Source organism: Lepidochelys kempii, chromosome 4 (assembly GCF_965140285.1).
Source record: "Lepidochelys kempii isolate rLepKem1 chromosome 4, rLepKem1.hap1, whole genome shotgun sequence".
Lineage (NCBI taxonomy): Eukaryota > Metazoa > Chordata > Testudines > Cheloniidae > Lepidochelys > Lepidochelys kempii.
In genome coordinates, this window is record NC_136383.1 from 44,088,681 (window position 1) to 44,107,932 (window position 19,252).

At 43.3% G+C, this 19,252-nt stretch overlaps 3 protein-coding genes across 5 annotated transcripts in view; 2 read left to right on the forward strand and 1 right to left on the reverse strand.

Annotated features, from left to right (window-relative positions):
• C4H4orf33 (chromosome 4 C4orf33 homolog) overlaps positions 1-1,157 on the forward strand; it is a 30,350-nt gene extending 29,193 nt beyond the window's left edge. Inside the window, exon 10 of the mRNA XM_078852479.1 lies at positions 1,131-1,157. The gene's annotated coding sequence lies outside the window, so the exon portion shown is untranslated. The remainder of the gene's footprint in view (positions 1-1,130) is intronic.
• Positions 1,131-19,252, forward strand: part of LOC140910382 (UPF0462 protein C4orf33 homolog) — a 28,335-nt gene continuing 10,213 nt past the window's right edge. Inside the window, exons 1-4 of the mRNA XM_078852480.1 lie at positions 1,131-1,188; positions 4,645-4,825; positions 15,274-15,334; positions 18,895-18,943. Coding sequence (XP_078708606.1) covers positions 4,687-4,825; positions 15,274-15,334; positions 18,895-18,943 — 249 coding nt within the window. The 5' untranslated portion in view covers positions 1,131-1,188; positions 4,645-4,686. The remainder of the gene's footprint in view (positions 1,189-4,644; positions 4,826-15,273; positions 15,335-18,894; positions 18,944-19,252) is intronic.
• LOC140910377 (endogenous retrovirus group K member 6 Gag polyprotein-like) lies at positions 7,024-11,718 on the reverse strand. Of its 3 annotated transcripts, none has more exons than XR_012158557.1 (2): positions 9,867-11,718; positions 7,024-8,144 (listed from the first exon to the last, which is right to left on the reverse strand). XR_012158557.1 is itself a non-coding variant. In XM_073341106.1 (2 exons), exons 1-2 carry the CDS (start codon positions 10,794-10,796, stop codon positions 7,957-7,959), a joined length of 678 nt encoding a protein of 225 aa, XP_073197207.1. In that variant the 5' UTR covers positions 10,797-11,718; the 3' UTR covers positions 7,024-7,956. The 3 variants fall into 3 exon arrangements, 1 of the variants encoding a protein (XP_073197207.1); XR_012158556.2 differs by having other exon boundaries at positions 8,917-11,718; XM_073341106.1 differs by having other exon boundaries at positions 10,307-11,718.

Here is a 19,252-nt window from a genome sequence, read left to right on the forward strand (position 1 = left end):
TCTGTAAAGAAATGGCAGCCTCACTATACAAAGGTTGATGAGGACTAAGCAGCTCCCTCTCACTGCCTCTAAGGCTTAGGAATAAGGTAGTATCAAACTTGGAAATGGGAATGGAAGGTATATGCCATGAGTGTGCTTCCACTTCTGATTTGGACCCATCTTTAACACTTAAGTGTTTTAATTTTGCCTTCCTTTGAAGCTTCAGGCCAACAAAGAGCACGGTTTGGGACTAGATGTAGCGCTGGTCTTATTTAATATAACAGTTCCTGTTACTTACCCACTTCCTCCCCTTGCATAGCACCCAAATCCTAATACGCATGGTTTTTCCAACATGGCAAAACTCCTGTGAATGGTAATTCAGAGGAAATAATTGATTTTTAATAACGCTTTCTTTTTTACATTTCCCTAAAACCCCCAGTTACAGGGCAATAGATGCCTCAGAACTATCTGTCTTGACCCTTAGATAACTCTGATCATTGTGACATCTGAGGACTGAATAGATTCTTAAGCAGTTACAGTAAAATTTCATAGAGACTCTTTACTTTTGCAGAACCGTACACTGGAAATCTCAGCAACTGAGTCAGAATCCAGCATCAGATAGTGACAAGTTCTCGTATAGTCAAATTATCTAGACTGATTAGTCTGGAAAATTCAAATATTAAGCTGAATGAATAATATACCTGCAAAAACAGAACTTTGACTTGTCTTAGCTTGTGTATTTCTAATTCTTTCTGACTTTATTTTTTGATCACCCTTATGAACTCATACATAAACTTAAGGCTTTCTGCATTACTCACCCACTCTTTGTCACATCAATGAGTCTTTGGAGTTGGCATTTGGAAAGTTTTATGACAGTGTTTCCAGATACCTAGTTTTTTACTCTTTCTTGCCACTAGATGGAAGAAGAAGGTTATCAAAATGATGCTTTACCAACCCAGCTATCTTCACCCTATTCCACTCCCCTATATTATTCCTAAAATAAGGAATCCCTCAAAAATTGTGGTTGTATAGAACTGATTTTGACTGCTATATTTCTAAGTTGTGTGATTGTATGTTATATCAACAGAAATACTAAATTACACCATATCATTATCTATTCACAGTTCTTATCTTTTTTATGTTCCCTAAAGTAGAAATGTTTTCGCTAATAATCATCAGACAAAATCACTGGAGGGTAAAACGAGTGAGGTAAGTGTAAGTTTGTAAGAGTTATAACTTACAAATGTTTGTGACATAAGAAACTGGTTTAAAGGATATCTTATTCTTCAAAAGTTTAATATGAACTTATGCACGCTTTCCAAACAACCGATAATGCCTTAAGTATTTTTCATAGAATACCAGGGTTGGAAGGGACCTCAGGAGGTCATCTAATCCAACCCCCTGCTCAAAGCAGGGTCAATCCCCAATTTTTGCCCCAGATCCCAAATGGTCCCCTCAAGGATTGAACTCACAACCCTGGGTTTAGCAGGCTACTGCTCAAACCACTGAGCTATTCCTCCCCCTGATGGATAGAGATAGTTTTCCTAGGCTTTGCCTGCACTAGCACTTTTGTCAGCAAAACTTTTGCCGGACAGAAGTGTGCAAAAATATACCCAGACTGACATAAGTTTCACCGACGAAAGTGCTGGTGTAGACATAGCTACTGCTGCTCATTGCGGGTGGTTTAATTATGCCAGCAGGAGAGCTCTCTCCCACTGGCATAGAGCGGCTACACAGGAGACCTTCTAGTGGCATAGCTGCAGCGGTACAGCTGTGCCACTGTAAGGTCCACAGTGTAGACATAGCCTGAAAAGAAAACTCTGAAATTTTCTTTATGCCTTTTGCTGCTCCTTTGTGGTATAGAAACATGACCTTAATCAGATTTTTATCCAGTGGAATGGAAAATCAGGACTTAATATTTACAATGGAAAAAAACCAAGCAGCATAAAAAGTCTTCTGCAAATAATGAGCACATCTTTTGGCAACTTCAAAGAAGCAATAAAACGTAGAGCCTTTTATTATTTATTTTCCTCTGTTATTTAATACTTTTAGAAGTTCTACTTTGTGTCTCTGAAAGACACTTCACAGAATCTTACCCTTGGTGTATTTTCAGTTCCAGACAAGGTAAATGTTTCTGAAGTGTGTATGACACAATTTTCAATATGCTTTATGTACAAAAAATATTAATTTAATCTTCCTCATGTTAACTCTATTTCTAAAGTCTACCACACTTTCCTTAATTACAATATATTTGTAATAACACTATTGAAGCTTGATAATTGCACGGTATTTCTCCTTTCCTATTCAGTAAACAATGTTATTTTGCTGTGTACTCGAGAGATGCTTCATGAAAAGTACTGGAAGCTGCTTTACTCCCGATTTAACCCTTAATTATGTTGGTTAACGCTTACTACAGCCAGACCCTTTGTGTTCACTTGCTTGTATGCTGGCATCATGGCATCTTTAATAATATCATCAAGAGAATTCATGGTTCTAGAAACCCAGACTTGTACTAGTAAACTTCTGTGCATTCCATAACTTGTTTTTCTTCTGGTTAAAAGCTGCTGTAGTGAACAGGACAGTGATATATGAAGCTCCAAGAGGCAACATGTATGGTTGCGTTAGGCATGATCATTTCAAAATGATATATTCAGGATTTTTAGTAGCTATAGTAATACACGAACAGTACATTTGAGTATGTTGTGTATTCCACAACAGGCAAATTATTGTAAGGTATTTTAGGCTGAATATTCATAGGAATATATAATTTGCCCTTGTTGATCATATCATCACTCCATCTAGTTTAATATCCTGTCTCTAGAATTTCCCAAACCTGCTGGTTCACCTCACTAATTGTGCATGGAAGGATTTCTTCCTGATCCCTGCTTGCACTTTGACATGTTTCAGAGTAACAGCCGTGTTAGTCTGTATTCGCAAAAAGAAAAGGAGTACTTGTGGCACCTTAGAGACTAACCAATTTATTTAATAGCTGTCATAAAATTATTCTTTCTTTTAAATGTTAGCTACAGTATCCTGCAGCTGTGAATTCCGTAGGTTGACTATATGCTCTGCTAAGTAGTATTTTCTTGTTCTATAATATTTTATTATAGGCAGTTTAAGTAGTGACACCTAATGTTAAGGTTGCCAAATACTTTCAATTATTAGACCCTATTTTTAATTATTTATAACTTTCCCAAACTTTAATAGTTTGGGATGAAATATTTCATGTCAGATGTCTGCTTCCAAATGAATTTTTGAAAAAATTAGGTAAAAATATGTTTCTCAGAATAAAGTTAAGGACAAATGCATTGCTTTGCTCATATTAAAAATATTCTTGCAACTGTTTTGTTGAGAAACTATGGTGGTTCCATGCTTTGGAGCAGAGAATAAAGATTAGATAGGGGTCACACTGTTTTTAGGGCTGTGCTTTTTGCGTCTGAAAATTTCAGTTTGCACAAGATGAGTAGAGACTCTTTAGAGTTTGGCAAATGAATTCTATGAAGATTCCACTTGTACTGAGCTTTCTAGAGTCGGAGAACTGAGGCACAGAGAGAATGTCAGAAATGTCTACTAATATTGGATGCCCAATCTGAGATGCATATAACCTGATTTTTCAGAGAATTTAGCCTTTTCAATACTTTATTTCAGTGTTTCCCAAACTTGGGATGCTGCTTGTTCAGGGAAAGCCCCAGGCGGGCCGGGCCGGTTTCTTTACCTGCTGCGTCCGCAAGTTTGGCCGATCATGGCTCCCACTGGCCGTGGTTCACTGTGCCCAGCCAATAGGGGCTGCGGGTAGCGGCATGGGCTGAGGGATGTACTGGCCACATGGTAACCTGGCAACCAAGGGGTTAATGCAGGTACTGCTAGCCAGTGGTGACTGGCAACCTCACAGCAGCTGGGAAAATAAAAGAACTGGGAAGTAGAGGGGTGGAGTGGCTGCCAGGGGAGCAAGCAAGCAACCTGGAGAAGGAAACTTGTTCCAGTAAGGTGCTGAGAAGCTGTGCAGAGACAACACCCAGACAAGGGATGACTGGATTTCCGAGCTGGAAAAGCCTATAGAAACAATGTGAGGTAGGAAGGAGTTCAGGGCACAGCAGGAGGAGTTGCTGAGGCCTGATTCTGTGGTTTTAGGGTTCTGAGCTGGAACCCAGTGGAGTGGGCAGGTCTGGGTTCTCTGAGAGACTAGAGAATGGAAAGAATTTCCATACCCTTGAGCACTCAGATCAGCTGACCATGCCAAGTATAAGGGGAAAACCTACATATCTCAGTGGGACTGAGGCTAACAACCTCCATGGCCCAGAATGGGGCTACCACAGAGCCGCAGGCAAGAGGAGCTGACTGACTGCCATGCCAAATCAAGTGACCACTGGTGCAATGCTCTTTCTGGCCAAAGGGGGTGCTGTTGGATTGGCACATCAGCTCACACAGCCAAATGATACTACTCCAAAAGAGAGATAATTGTTCAACCTAGCATCATCATATCTAATCATCATCTTTTTTCCCCCTTAAAGGATCCCATACATTCAGAATCCATCAAAATAAATGGTAACTTTATACTGCTTTTGCTAATAAGACATTAAGGCACAGTCCCCAATACCACAGGATGGTACCCAGCATTTACTCATTTTACATTTTCTCTTTTTCCTCTTCTGTAATCTTCTGTAGTTGGAATACAAGATTACAAATACCTGGGACAGCACAGAGGTGATGCATGAGCCGGTGATCATCAGATTTGAGGCAGGTGACCAAGGATTAATAATGAAAGTGAATTCCCTATTCTTTGATGACCCTTCTGCCCCATCTGGTGAGCCAGGAAAGCCTTTTGATGGACTCTGGGATTATGAAGGTGAGAAATATAAATATATACACACATGCGCGGTTATGGAGATTAGATTTCAGAATGTGGAAAAACACTAACACCTATGTAGTAATATCTTCTTGTGACTGTAAACAGCCTGAAATAGCTCTGAGAGAATTTCTCCCATTAACTCAAAGTAGTGTTGACTCTAATGGTAATTTAAATGTCAACATTCTTATTAGCTCACCGGTGATCAAATCATGCAAGAAAGGAGAGGGATGATTAAATGTTGCTGATTTTCATAATATTATGTGTCTTATTTTGTTGTCTCAAGTGAACAAAGTTTACCTTGAGTGGCGCTTGAAGAGTATTTATACCTTCCTACTCCTCCCCCACTCCCAGGATTTGACCCCCTCACAAGTACAATTTTCAAAGAAATGTATTGTGTGACTTTAGACCTCTGGAAGCTTGTTCCATAGTTGGATCTGTTCAGCTGAGAATGCTTTTTCTCCAGCTTTCATTTATTTTGTCTTGGGCTTTGTGATCTGCATTATCCTAGAAGATCACAGTTGTCATGGTGGTTCATAAATGGAAATTTGGTCTTTAAGGAATCTGGGACTTGGTGCATTAATTGCTTTGAAGATTAGGACTAAAGCTTTAAACTAGCAATTGAAGCTGACTGGGATACAGTAGAGGGATTTGAGAACAGGCCTGGTGAGCTTATGGTGGACTGTATTCTGGAGACGCAGCCAGCTGTATTTTGTACCAGCTGAAGCCTGTACATGGTCTTCAAGTTTGGCTTCATACACAGTGAATTTCAGAAATCCATCTACCAGGTGATGAATGTATGGATCACTTTGGCCAGGTGTTATGTGTGGGGAAAGAATGAAGCTGGAGGTTTAAAAAAAAAGGCATTTTTAAATACTGAAGCTGCCTGGTCATCCACACTTCATGAAAAGACAGGGAGCCTATGCACCACTTTGATGAATGGGGACTTTATCTTTCAATGGAAGACTGGGAAAGTGTGTATGATCATTCTATATAGCAGCGTTTCTCAAACTGGTGTCTGTGAGGATACTCCAGGGGGTCCCTGGGCCCCGCTGATCAACTCCTCCCCCTCCCTCCCAGTGCTTCCTGCACGCTGGGGAACAGCTGTTCAGTGGCTTCAGGTATGAAGGAGGCGCTGGGATGGACGGGGGGTGGGGGAGGAGCAGGGATGGGGCATGCTTGGGGGAGAGGGGAGGAATCATGTCCGGGGCCACTGGCCCTGCTGATCAACTCCTCCCCCTCCCTCCCAGTGCTTCTGCACACCAGGGAATAGCTGTTCAACGGCATACAGGAAGCACTGGGAGGGACGGGGAGGAGTGGGGACAGGGTGCTCAGGGGAGGGGGTGGAAAGAGGTGGGGAAGAGGAGGGGCAGGGGTGGGGAGGGAAGAGGGTGGGGTGGGGGCAGGGCCTGGGGCTGAGCTGGGGGGTTTGTGGATCCCCAAAAAAATTTCAATCAAAATGGGAGTCTTCTAGGTTGCTAAAGTTTGAAAACCACTGCTATATAGCATTTTGCCTTTCCATTGAGCACCACTTTGGTCTTGCGTGGGTTCAGCTTGCACAGCTGCTCTTATTCCAAGAGCTGATTTCTTGTAGGCGTTCTACATTTGAGTAGTGGTGGTGGCTGCATTACTTGAGGATGAGGTATATTATTGAGTTTCATCAGCATACTGTTGGCAGCTGAACCCATGGCCTCTCACTATCTCTCAGGTAGGTATTAAAAAGAAGCAGGGATAGCATGGATCCCTGTAGGACCTCACAGGTGAGGGCCTTCAGAGTGGGGGAACCATCACCACACTCTGGGCTCTTCTGGAGAGGTACAATTGGAACCACTGTAGTGCTGGTCTGCCTACTCCTGCTGTTGCATGTAGGAGCGTTAGCAGTACCTTGTGGTCCAGTTTGTCAAAAGCTATAGAGAGGTACAGCAATACTAGCCTAGAAATCTTGGCCATAAGAATGCCATCTCTTAGTATCGCCACAGCTGTCTATGTTCTGTGCCGTTGTCTGAAACTTGCTTGTGAGTCTTCCAAGGTGTTGGTTTATGTAGCATTGTTGGAGCTTGATTACTACTTTCTCAGTTATTTTGTCTAGGAATGGGAGGTTGAAAATGGGATGTTAGCTGTGAGGTTTTCAGGGTCAAGTGATGGCTTAAGTATCAAATGAACTATTGTTGCGGTTCAATGACAAGACAGCACAGAGCTTTAAGCAAGCAAGCAAGCTGGTCTGCTAACGGGCTTCTGCCTGTCAGCTTTCCACCTTCCCCTTTATTCTTTCTCTCCCCCCGCGCATTACATTCTCCAACAGATAAAAGGAATACACTGGCTTTGTTCAACATTCTTATTTACCAGTTTCTATCTACCGCATTCCTTGCTCTCGGGCCTTGAGCCCAGTCCTGGGAGGCTTCCCACGGTTCATGTCATCTGGGCGAGATTCCAAGGTTGATGTCCTTGAAAGGAGCTGTGTGTGCACAGGTCCAGCACAACACTCCGGGTGTGCCCTGAATGTTGCCAAGCGCATAAACCTTGTATGAATCCTACATCCCCTCCTTTTTTGTTTATTTGTGCTCGGCCATCTCATGGTAGCCATCAATTTGCTTTTGCAAGCCAATTAACTCCCGGACAGACGAGGTCATAACTCGTGGTGCCTGCCAGGGCGGTTCTCGACAAAGCCTTAACAAAAAGGAAATACATTGCACACAGCAACAGCAAAAAATGAGCTTAAGAAGGTAAAGTGTAATTGGCCAGGCCCCAATTAGCCATGCTAGAGTACTGGGAAGAGAGGTTCGCATAAGCAGCAAGCATCATCTCATTTCCAATTTCCTCAGGGTGATGACATACTGGAATAAGGCATGTACCTAACAATTCTTCAGCTGCTACAAAATCAGATAAACAAAAGTGGGTAACATTTGCTATTGAAGCCAATCTTTCCCATAGGTTATATGTCATTCGGGCTCTTAACGGAGAAAGCGCTCCCGAGCCAACCCCTACAGGAAATAGCAGGCACAAAAGGCATACAATCAATACAGAATTAGCAGTAATTTGGGCAAGAATTGCCACAAACAGAGTCTCAGGCTGTTGATCTGCTGCCAGTCTTCGTTGAGCTGCGGCGACCAATGCTTTTACTGCTCCCCATGTCACGGGCTGGCTTGGGACGCTACGCCTCCTCCGTTTCCGTCCCGTCGTTGTCGACCCGGGAGGCACCGCGCACTGCGTTCTCCTCCAAGGTCAGCTGAAACTCCGGTATGGGGTTCAATAGCCCCTGGTGCCACGCCATGCTGTTTCAGTGCCAGTCGCACACACCGGGCCGGAACCCACAACAGTCCTGCAGGGAGAGACACAGCAGCATATCCCCGATCCCAAGTGATTAGAGGTACTGGGCCCAGCCATTGCGGATCGGGCAGCTGACGGTAATAGACACGCGGTCTTTCCAGTACCTCGGATTTATGAAAATGCCGATCTGCGGGGGTCTGCTGATCTGTGTTCAGCATTAAATTATTTAAAATAAACAAAAGGATATGCAATTGTTGCTGAATGTCTCCTAAGGTTCAGAGACGCAGCTCCCCTTGTTTTAATTATTTGTCGAGCAAGGTTTTTAGCGTGCAATTTGCACGTTCAACAATAGCTTGGCCTGTGGAATTATAAGGGATCCCGTGTTTGAGACAGACGTCCCATTGGGCACAAAAGATGGAGAGGGCTGTGGAGCAATAGGCTGGGGCATTATCTATTTTTATCTGGCTCGGGCGACCCATAACAGCAAAACAGGCTAGCAAATGGTGAATAACTTTGGGAGTGGCTTCCCCACACTGTGGGATCGCCCAGAGGAATCCTGAATAGGTATCAATGGAAACATGTAAAAACGAATAGGGGCAGAATTGTGGCACGTGAGTGACATCCAGTTGCCACAGCTGATTCGCTGCGGTACCTCTGGGGTTAACGGCATAAAAAAAGGTAGGGGCAGCAGCGGCACAGTGGGGGCAGGAACGAACAATAGAATGTGCATGATCAGCAGGAATGTGAAACTGTCGGGCCAAAACAGAGGCAGACTGATAAAAAAAGGAATGGCTTTCAATGGGGTCAGAAAAAAGGGAATTTACCTGACCACATAACGCGCGATCAGCACGCGCATTGCCTTCAGTAAGTAGCCCAGGCAGAGGGGTATAACTGCGAATATGAGCAACAAAATAAGGAAAATTACGAGTGGTGATGAGATACTGTAAGGACAAAAACAGGCGAAGAAGGTCCGCATCGACCTGAGGGGTAATAAGGGCAAGGGGTAAATGATCAATTACCTGATAAACATAATGCGTGTCCACGATCAAATTAAAGGAACAATCAGCAAAAAATTGAAAGGCCAAAATAACAGCAGCTAGTTCCAAGGACTAGTAAAGCTCTCCAAGCACTGTGCATGCAAATATTGTTATACAAGTGAATGAAGCGCTTTCAGCTTTTCTAGGGGGAGGGGCCACTGGTCAATCCATACGGGCTCTAAGGATTGCCATACCAATGGTAATGCGGATGGCAAGGTGGGTGAGGGAGGATTTTGGGCCATTATATATTAATATCGAGGGTGGTGTCCAGCTTTACAAGTAAGTCACGGCCCCAAATGTTGAGGTGGACAGGGAGTACAAAAGGGCGGATTGTAGCAAGGGCACGGCCTCCTGGTTTAGAGACCGTGACCCAAGACAAACTTTGGCGCCCGGGTTTGCTACCCCCGATCCCCCACAACTCTTTAGAAGGAACTGTTGGACAACCGACCGGCCACTCCGGATCACGAATCACCGTAACGTCAGCTCCAGTGTCCACCAGCCCTGTAAAAGGAACATTATTTAAGAGAAGTGTTAACTGAGGTTTTGAGGGGGCGGACCGACATTGTTAGAGCAACAAGTGGAGAGGACGTGTTGTGAGACGGCAACTGAGACAGCGTCGATCCAAAGCCGTTCCCGCCCCGGGCTCGATCCTCTGCGGCTGGCACCTGATAGGGGACTAAAATCAATTGTGCAATTGACCGTCCACGCGGGAGCGACTGTGGAAGATGGGTCCATACCTGAACCTTAATAACGCCGGTGTAATCGGCGTCAATGACCCCTGGGATGACAAAAAAAACCCTGTTTCCCAGCGTGTGAGCGAGGGAGAACCAGACCCACAAATCCGGCAGGGAGAGGTCCCATCACCTGGGTAGGTATGGCGCAAACCTCCCCTGGCAACTGAAAGTCAGCATCTTCCTGCATAATCAAATCAAGCTCTGCACTTCTGGCAGTCGCCGCCTTCATGGAGTCTGTGGGTTTTGAAGCAGAGGAACAGTTGTCTGAGTGGGAAACACCCCCGTTTGGCCCTGGGTTCGGGGGGAACCCGTCGTGCGGTTTCCCAACCTGCTACGACACTGATTAGCCCAGTGATAGCCCTTCCGACATTTAGGGCACTTCTTTGAGGGGCAGGCGGACACTGTCGATGAGCGGCACTCCTGCTGAAAGTGACCCTCCTTACCACAGCGGTAACAACGCTTCCCCTCCTTCCCGCTTTTCCGCAGGGCGGCGGCCAGAACTCCAGCTTTATGTGCTTGTGTGCCGATGTTTTGGCACGCCTGCAGCATGTCCGACAGCTCTAGAATTCCAGAGGCTTGTGCAGCCTGGAGAGCACGGCGGCAATCCTCGTTCGCATTTTCAACCGCCATTTTTAACAGGATCTCCTGAGCTGCCGCAGGGTTATCCACCTGTCGGAGGATAGCCTCCTGCAATCTGTTGGTAAAATCCATAAAGGACTCTGATGCACCCTGACGGATACTGGCAAAGCTTTTGGTAGGCTTGCCTGAATCCGGGACCTTCCGGAAAGCATGCTGGGCGCAGGTGGAAATAATGGGGAAGACAGCCTGAGGGAGTTGAGACTGCATCTGAACAGTAGCAAACTGGCCCTCCCCTGCCAAATGCTCATAAATGATACCTTGCTCTCTATATACCTGGGCTTGGCGTTCCGCCATCTGCTGATACTCACTAAGTCAAATAACATACTGACTGGGCATCAGCATCATGCGCAACAGCGCCTTCCAATCTTCAGGGATCAGGGTGTACCCAGTACCTAGCCCTTCAATGAGACCACTTACATACGTGCTAGTGAGGCCGAACTCGCGAATCGCTTTCTTTACGTCTCTGATCACCGAGTAAGGCAAACTGACCCAGTTTGCAACCTGGTTGCCCTGGCCATCATCCTGCCAGATCACCGGACAAACTAAGACCAGATCAGCCAGCTCCTCTGCTATAATATCTGAGCAAGTCTTCGCTGCGTGAACCATTCGTTGCACCAGCGAAAGCCCCTGAGCAGATGTGGACGACCCCCCGGGGGGCCCTGGAGCATGGGGCCCCACCAGGGGATGGCGATCACACACCGGCTCCGGTGGGGAAGGCCAGGGAGGCGGTGGTAATAGAGGCACTGGGGGCGAAGCAGGGGGAGGGATGGTTGCAGGAGCGGACGGGGGTGGCGGGATCGGCAGCCCCTCTGTTGGCGCGGGAGAGAGTCTTTCCAAGGCAACATGCTGTGTCGCATCGCCAGGAGGGGGGATGGCTGCAGGAGCGGACGGGAGTGGCGAGAGCACCAGCCCCGCGAGGGAGGGCCTGTCCGAGGCGACACGCTGTATCGCGTTGCGGCAGAGGTGCCAGGCATGTAGAGCCTGCACGGGCGCCCGAGGCTCCTTGTGCAATGTCTGGCCCAACCGCTCCCAGTCCGCTAGCTTAAGGGTTCCAGCTTCAGGGTACCACGGGCATTGGGCACTCACCTCCTGTAGCAAGAGAGTGAGTTCTTGAGTGGGGCAGTCGTGCTGAGCCTTACGCAGCAAATACTGTAGCTCATTGCGGTGTTGCACTTGCAAAGCAGAGAGGGAGCTTCCCATACTTACCACAATGAAAAATACTCACCGGGATCCATGAAGCGGATGAGTGACGCGTCTGAAACCCTTGCCGGGCGAGGTGAGTGCTGAGGGCCCCATGTTTGGGCACCAGTTGTTGCGGTTCAATGACAAGACAGCACAGAGCTTTAAGCAAGCAAGCAAGCTGGTCTGCTAACGGGCTTCTGCCTGTCAGCTTTCCACCTTCCCCTTTATTCTTTCTCTCCCCCCGCGCATTACATTCTCCAACAGATAAAAGGAATACACTGGCTTTGTTTAACATTCTTATTTACCAGTTTCTATCTACCGCATTCCTTGCTCTCGGGCCTTGAGCCCAGTCCTGGGAGGCTTCCCACGGTTCATGTCATCTGGGCGAGATTCCAAGGTTGATGCCCTTGAAAGGAGCTGTGTGTGCACAGGTCCAGCACAACACTCCGGGTGTGCCCTGAATGTTGCCAAGCGCATAAACCTTGTATGAATCCTACAAACTATTAAATTTTTTCAAGAAGCTTGATAGGTATATGTCTCTGAAGGAGGCAATGACTATTTCCATTAGTAGTGGGCATCAGTCTGTTGCATTGATTGCATTGATTACACGGGGTAGAAGGCTTATTTTGCCTCCTTATTGCTGTGGTGTAGTCCTGTAAGAGTTGTTTGTGCTGCTGGTGGGTGGATTCAAAGTGTCTTTTTGTACCATGGGCATTCTAACTTTCTGCCTATGCACGACTTCTATAGTGGTTAATCTGTGAATCAAGGTGATCTTCTTGATCAAATTGGGTGAACGGGTGTGTCATATAGATTTCCTTTTGTTTAATGGCTGGTAAAATAGCTGTGCTGAACGGAATGTATATTCCATTCAGCACAGCTATTTTACCAGCCACTAAACAAAAGGAAATCTAACGCATTTCTAGCTAGATTACTTACTAACTTAACAGAAGTTCTGAGGATATCTGAAGAGCATTCCTGATCTGTTTCTGGCAAAAGCATCGCACACACAGACAGACCCTTTGTTCCCCCCCATCTCCAGCTTTGAAAGTATCTTGTCTCCTCATTGGTCATTTTGGTCAGGTGCCAGCGAGGTTATCTTAGCTTCTTAACCCTTTACAGGTGAAAGGGTTTTGCCTCTGGCCAGGAGGGATTTTATAGTTCTGTATACAGAAAGGTGGTTACCCTTCCCTTTATATTTATGACAGAGTGGCTTGAGACAAAGGCATCAGTGGTAATGAACATCAAATGATGGTTCTGTTGTACTAACTCATCAGCGCCTTGTCCTCCTGTGCTGAGTTGCAAACCTAGAGAATTCAGGAATCTTCAGGGGTGGATCAGCATTTGGATGCTCACTGTCATTGTGGGAAGGAAGGAAGGCAATGATCTTGTCTGGACGAGGTTATGATCGTATGGAAAGTGGTATGTTGTTGTTGTCTACAATATACACTCCTAGGCTGAAGATAGGATCCAACATATGTCCATTTGCATGTCTGGATCTAGAGCAGGGGTGGGCAAATTTTTTGTCCCGAGGGCCCCATCGGGGTTGCGAAACGGTATGGAGGGCCAGGTAGGGAAGGCTGTGCCTCCGCAAACAGCCTGGCCCCTGCCCCCTCCCACTTCCCGACCCCTGACTACCCCCCTCAGAACTCCCAACCCATCCAACCCTCCCTGCTCCCTGTCTCCTGACCGCCCCCCGCCCGCAAACATCCACCCCATCCAACTATCTCCTGACTGCCCCCTGGGACCTCCTGCCCCTTACTCAACCCCCCATTCTCCCCGCCCCCTTACCATGCCACTCAGAGCAGCAGGACAGGCTTATTGGAAAGCATGGAAGGTGGGCAGGTATGAGCCATGCTGCCCGCATGGTGGCATAGTTGCGGAGAAGGGGAAACAGTGGGGGAGGGGCTGGGGACTAGCTTCCCTGGCCAGGAGCTCAGGGGCTGGGCAGGATGGTCCTGTGGCCTGGATGTGGCCCGCGGGCCGTAGTTTGCCCACCTCTGATCTAGAGTCTGCCTGGGAGAATCCCATGGTTTCCATGTAGACCATGAGATCAAGTACTACTGTATCATGTTCATTGTCTATATGGAGGTTGAGGTCACTGGGGACAAGGAATCTGAGGGATTCCAATACCATGCTGGACGGTAGCTCTAGAAGTTCCTCCAGGAAGTTGACAGGCTTTCCATCTGGAGGTCTGTAAATCACTAGGAGCTCTAGTTTTCTATTGTCTTTGCCTCACAGATCATTGGGATGCACTCAAATGTTTTTGTTTGGTAGGTGTAATGTCTTCTGCAGCTGAGGTTGGAAGGGAACAGAACTATCTCAATGACTCCTCCTCCTTTTTCTGGTGCATTGTAGGGTGTCCCTCAAAATGATCAGTTGTGTCAAGATATGAAAAATATTTAGTTTGTTAACAAATTAAGAGTCTCTGAGTTAAAAATTATGCTCTGTATGTACGAGAAGAATTGCTAAAATTAATTCTATAAAATAAACAGTTATATTTAGGAGCAACTGGACGACAGATGAACCTAAAACATGTTTTGGAATATTAATTTTCTAGAAGTCTAAGAAGGTTTGCAGTTAAAATTACTTAAATATATATACACATGCTGGCTGAAGCTGATTGAAAAAGAAACTATTTTTTGAGAAACTTTGAAATCTTCTATTTTGCAAGGTTTTAAAGGTTTTTTTTTTTGTTTGTGAATGTCTCTGCGTCAGGTTTTTTTAAATCAAAATTGCATTTGAAATTGAACACTTTCATTTATTGAACATTACTGAACATGAACTTTTCATTTGTGTCTTACAAACATTTCTATTTAACATAAATTATGTTTTTAGTTAGGGAAAAAAGTTGATGATGATTTTTGATAATAAAGTTGATTAAAAATATCCCAAAAAGTTTTGAGAAAAGGAACGTTCTGAAGATGTCAACAATTTGTAAATAAAACTTCATTTTTACATACGGCAATTTTTCCTCAAGAAAACTTTTTTGTAAAAAATGTTGCCCAGCTCTAACAGTAGCATTCTTTCATATTTTGGATTGCTTACCCATTACAAAGTGCAATGCTGCAATGCAGAAACAAAAGTGTTTATCAGGCAGGAGAAGACTAGTTCAGAACAATCAGAATTTTCACTAAAAGGTCAAGCGAAACCTTTTAGAATCCTGGTAAACCTTTATTTAAAGGCTTCTTTTGGTGGCAGGTTTCTTTAAGGGTAAGGTCAAAGCAGACCAGTCTACCCTATCCCTTCAATACCAAATCTGTCCCCTTCCAAATATATCAGTGTTTAACTACACAATATGCCTAGAGATCCCACCACAGACAGTATTTGTATTTGTCACGTGAGAAAAATAATCATATTATGAATATGTGAGTGTATCACATTATTGAGACAATCTTTCCATCCTCACAACTCTGCAATGCCCGAAACATCTTAAAGATGAATAAAAGAATAATTTAGAGGACATGTGGTTTATCTGTGAAGACTGAGACTATCCCATGGATATAATCACAGGCAGTGATTATGGTATTCACTTTTCCTAAGTACAAACTTTCTTAATTCTTGGAATTGTTTGTTTTTGTTTTTTTTACAGTTGTTGAATCCTTTTTTCTGAGTAGTGAGACTAAAGACTATCTCGAAGTGGAACTTTGCCCGTAAGTTTTGATTTGTAATACTGATGATGCATTGTTGATGTTTCTCCTCTAAATCCTTGTTCTTTGTAACCTTTATGTTCAGAGGTATTGCTGATTTTTTTCTTTTTTTGTTTTTTGTAAGTGGCATACTGTACATTGACGTTGGGGGTGTTAGTTTCAGGCATTAACTATTTTTTAATGAAACCAGTTTATATACGGGTGTAACTTATGACAGGGAGAACTGGAGGCCTGAGTGTGAGTGAGGGAAATATGGAGGTGCTGCACTTGGAGAGGAACAGTCAGCGGCTAGATGAACATAAGATGACAAGTCAGGACTGGTGCTGCAGTAGGGCTTGTGGGGTGGGTAGCGAAAGCTAGCTTGAGTAGTTAAAACTTTATTCCAATTTTACACCCTTCTTGATAATTCTATTTGAAGTACATTGCTGTCCCAGCTCTTACATATATCTTACTGTGCATATTATGTGGACCTCAACATTCTAGGTTGTAATTTGTTTGCAACCTTGGATCTTGTAAAAGGACTCCCCCGCTGCACTCCCAACATCACCTCTGCTCTTAGTAACACAGATAAAGAACAGAGAAAACTTTACGCAGGCAGCAGCTTGGCCATAGTATGAATAAACCTGGAAGGATTTCCCTCCCCACCGCCATTGTTTTATGCTGCAGAGAATTCCAGCAGCTTTATGCCTTAAATTAGGCATACAAAGAATGCTAATTACATAGGAAAAGCTCCAGTCCACAGGTAATGAGAAATTATTGAAAAGGAAATGCAGTGATATAAAAAGGAGTTTAAATATCTTAATGTTTTCCAGAGCTTGGTAGCTAAAGCTGGTCGGGAACTCTTTGACAATTTTTTTGATTAGAAAATGCAAATTTATTGAAACAAAAACTTTTTTCAGACCGTATTGGGTATGATGAGAGTTTCTCAGGTCCAGGACAGGGGCAGGGGAGAAAGAGAGAGATCCCAAAACAGCTCAGTGGTTAGGGAACATATCTAGCCTCTAACCACTCGGAGAATCTAGGGCCTCTCTATCTCAGCAAAAAATAAACCTTGGTTTTCCTCTGCATCAGAATGGAATCAAATGTCAAAACCTCAACATTTTTCTCAAAATGGAATTCTTGTTTTCCAGCCAGTTCTAGTGACAGCTATTTTATCAAATTTTTCTCATCCATGGGCCCAGAGATCTTTAGATTCTTTTGCCCCCATAACCCATAAACCCGAGAGACTAAAGACTCAGAATGTTAGTTCATCCATGAAAGCTCTTGGCTTGTCACTCAAAGATTATCTTTATTAATTAGAAAAATTGTCTGCTCCATTTACACTTAATGAAACATATCCTGTATTCCTTCCCACGTATGGAAAACTGCTTCTGAGTCACAGCAAATGTGTAATCACTTATTTTTTAAATTTAAAAAATGTGAAGATTTATATAAACTATTAATAGTACTGCTCTTGAAATGAGGCATTTATATACACTGCATAATGACGGGTTTATTTAGAACTCTTACTGCTTGTGGCTTGGCAGCCAGCTGTAATCTGACTAATTAATTCTGGTCATAAATGTGGGGTTGTTTATTTAAAAAAAAATTCAGGGGCTAAGTGCAATATTTAATTGTTTGTTACTAGAAAAAATAATGCTAGTACTACCTGTTTCTTGGGGGGTGCTAATTATGGTTTTGATGTATCTTAGCACGTGCCATATTACAAATTAAAATAATGAATAGGGAATGGAGAGATTACCACATTAGAAGTCGGGCAAAAGACTCAGATGTTATCAGAAGCCACCAGATTGATACTTAGGCAGCTCATAATTGCATCTAGACCCTGAAGATGCTTTGTATCATGGTGATCTATTTATTTTTATTGGCTTTATATGTAACATATGGAGATTCTTGGTAAAAACTTAACCACTCCACTGCTTACAGACCTACAATTAACTTTCAGCAACAAGTCAAGGACCATGTGTTCCTATGTGTTTGTAGGTTTTTTGAATTTTTTTTTTGCAGGTTCAAATGATCAAAAGTCTTATATTAAAAATTTTAATTTTTCTGAGACATCATATAGATTTAAACCACAAGAGACACTGGCATTAAGCTTTCTTAAAAACACATAATGTAGGACGAAAATCAGGGGGATGAAATGGTGAAAGCTAAGAATGTTAGTGTGAGGTGGGTTAACCCAACTGCTGCTGCCTCTTCACCATTTTTCCAAAAGTGAGCATTCTTGAGTTGCATGTACATGCACATTTCATCTGTCTTTAAGCATACATTTTTCAATTCATGACTATGAGATGGTCACGCATGATGAGCAGTAACTCACTCCAGAAATATTCCCCTAGGAATCAGTGGGGCTATTGGTGGCACTACGCAGCATAAGTAGGAGTATGCAAATTTGGACCTTAATGAAAACAATCTACTCTAGATGTCCAGTTCGCAAATTTCAAGTTCCATTCCTAAGTTCGTTAATTCAAACCTCTGTTGTTATTTCCAGAGTACCCAGATAGAAATATGCCTTGTATGTCATTTTACTTATTTCAATAATGTATATATTTTTAAAAATCACATAAAATCTTCAATCCTAATTCTGAAAATTTTGGGCCTGATTCTGTGAGTTGCTGAGTACCTTCTGCAGGTTGCCACGCACCCTCAAATTTCATGGGGTTCTCTTGCGTGAACTGAGGGTGCTCAGTGTCTCACAGGTTCAGGGCCCATTATTGTAAATGAAACACTGCAAATATTGTATCAAATCCATAGAGGCACAGCATTTTAAAAAGCATACAATATGCTGCAAGTTGTCACCACATCTGGATCAAGCTGTATTATTAACTGTGGGTCTCTACACAACTAACTAGAACATATTAATTAAAATATATATAATTATTGAAAGATCAAGCAATCATACATTCTTCATGTTTACAGAGAAGGGGGAGTTTGTTTACTGAGTTTGTAAACAGAGGTTTGAGTAAATGGAAGTTATTTATTTAACACTGACATAAATGACAAAGATATATCTCTCTCTATGTGAAACAAGATGTTACATTGATTGTGGGCTGGTAGGATGTTGAAATCTCACTATCTTTGGGGCACTTGTTTATAGAATTCATCACAGATTATGTACAATGTGATGAACATTATTTAAATGAATCCAAGCAGCTGGTCTTTAAATTGATTTTCCTATGTAGTAATTAACTTCTGATGTAGCAAAAAAGTTAGATGATGAAGTTTTGATTTATTCTCTTTGTCTAGACATAACTTAAATTTGGGTACCATTTTAATTTGAACTGATTACTGTTGTAATCTATTCTAATGGGGATAAAATAGACCACTGCCTTTAAAGTGTGTGAATGCATATGTTGTCACTTCCATTACCAGTGGGAATTAGGACTGATCAGTCAACTTGACTGAAGTCTTCAGGGAACAAGCTTCTGACTAGTTGAAGATGAGATTAGATGTTACATTAAATTCTTCAATATTTTACAAGGGAGGACTCTGAGCTAGTTATGGAATTTGTTTTGACATTATAACTGAAATTCTCTTTTTTTCTCATGTTTATCTTTGGCTAGGCATGGACAACATCTTGTATTATTGCTCTCTGGAGGAAACTGTTTTGAAGTGAGTAATGTTTCGCAGAAATATTTAACAATGAAATGAAAACCAAAACCAGCTTTGTTTTTTTTTTTAAGTACTTGTTATAGTGTTTTCCCTTGTACTCAGTTGCTTGTAATAGCTGTTCAGAAAATAAGATTTCTTTCATCACTAATTTTGCTGTTTTTCCACTTGGCAATATTATTATTTTTGATCTTTGTGTTTTAAGGAGCACAGATGAACAAGGGTCTTTTATTTATTACTTTATTTACTCTGACCTCAGTGATGTCATAAAAGTTCCAGGGACAGGGATTTTAGGGCTTGATTCTGCAAGGT

Bases quoted from the DNA above. Each gene is read 5' to 3' on its own strand.
- LOC140910377 (XM_073341106.1), bottom strand. From the start codon at position 10,796: ATGGCGGAACGCCAAGCCCAGGTATATAGAGAGCAAGGTATCATTTAT. The intron at 8,145-10,306 runs GTAAGGAGGGTC...CTCTCCCTGCAG, and splicing joins GAAGCGTTGTTACCGCTGTG to GACTGTTGTGGGTTCCGGCC.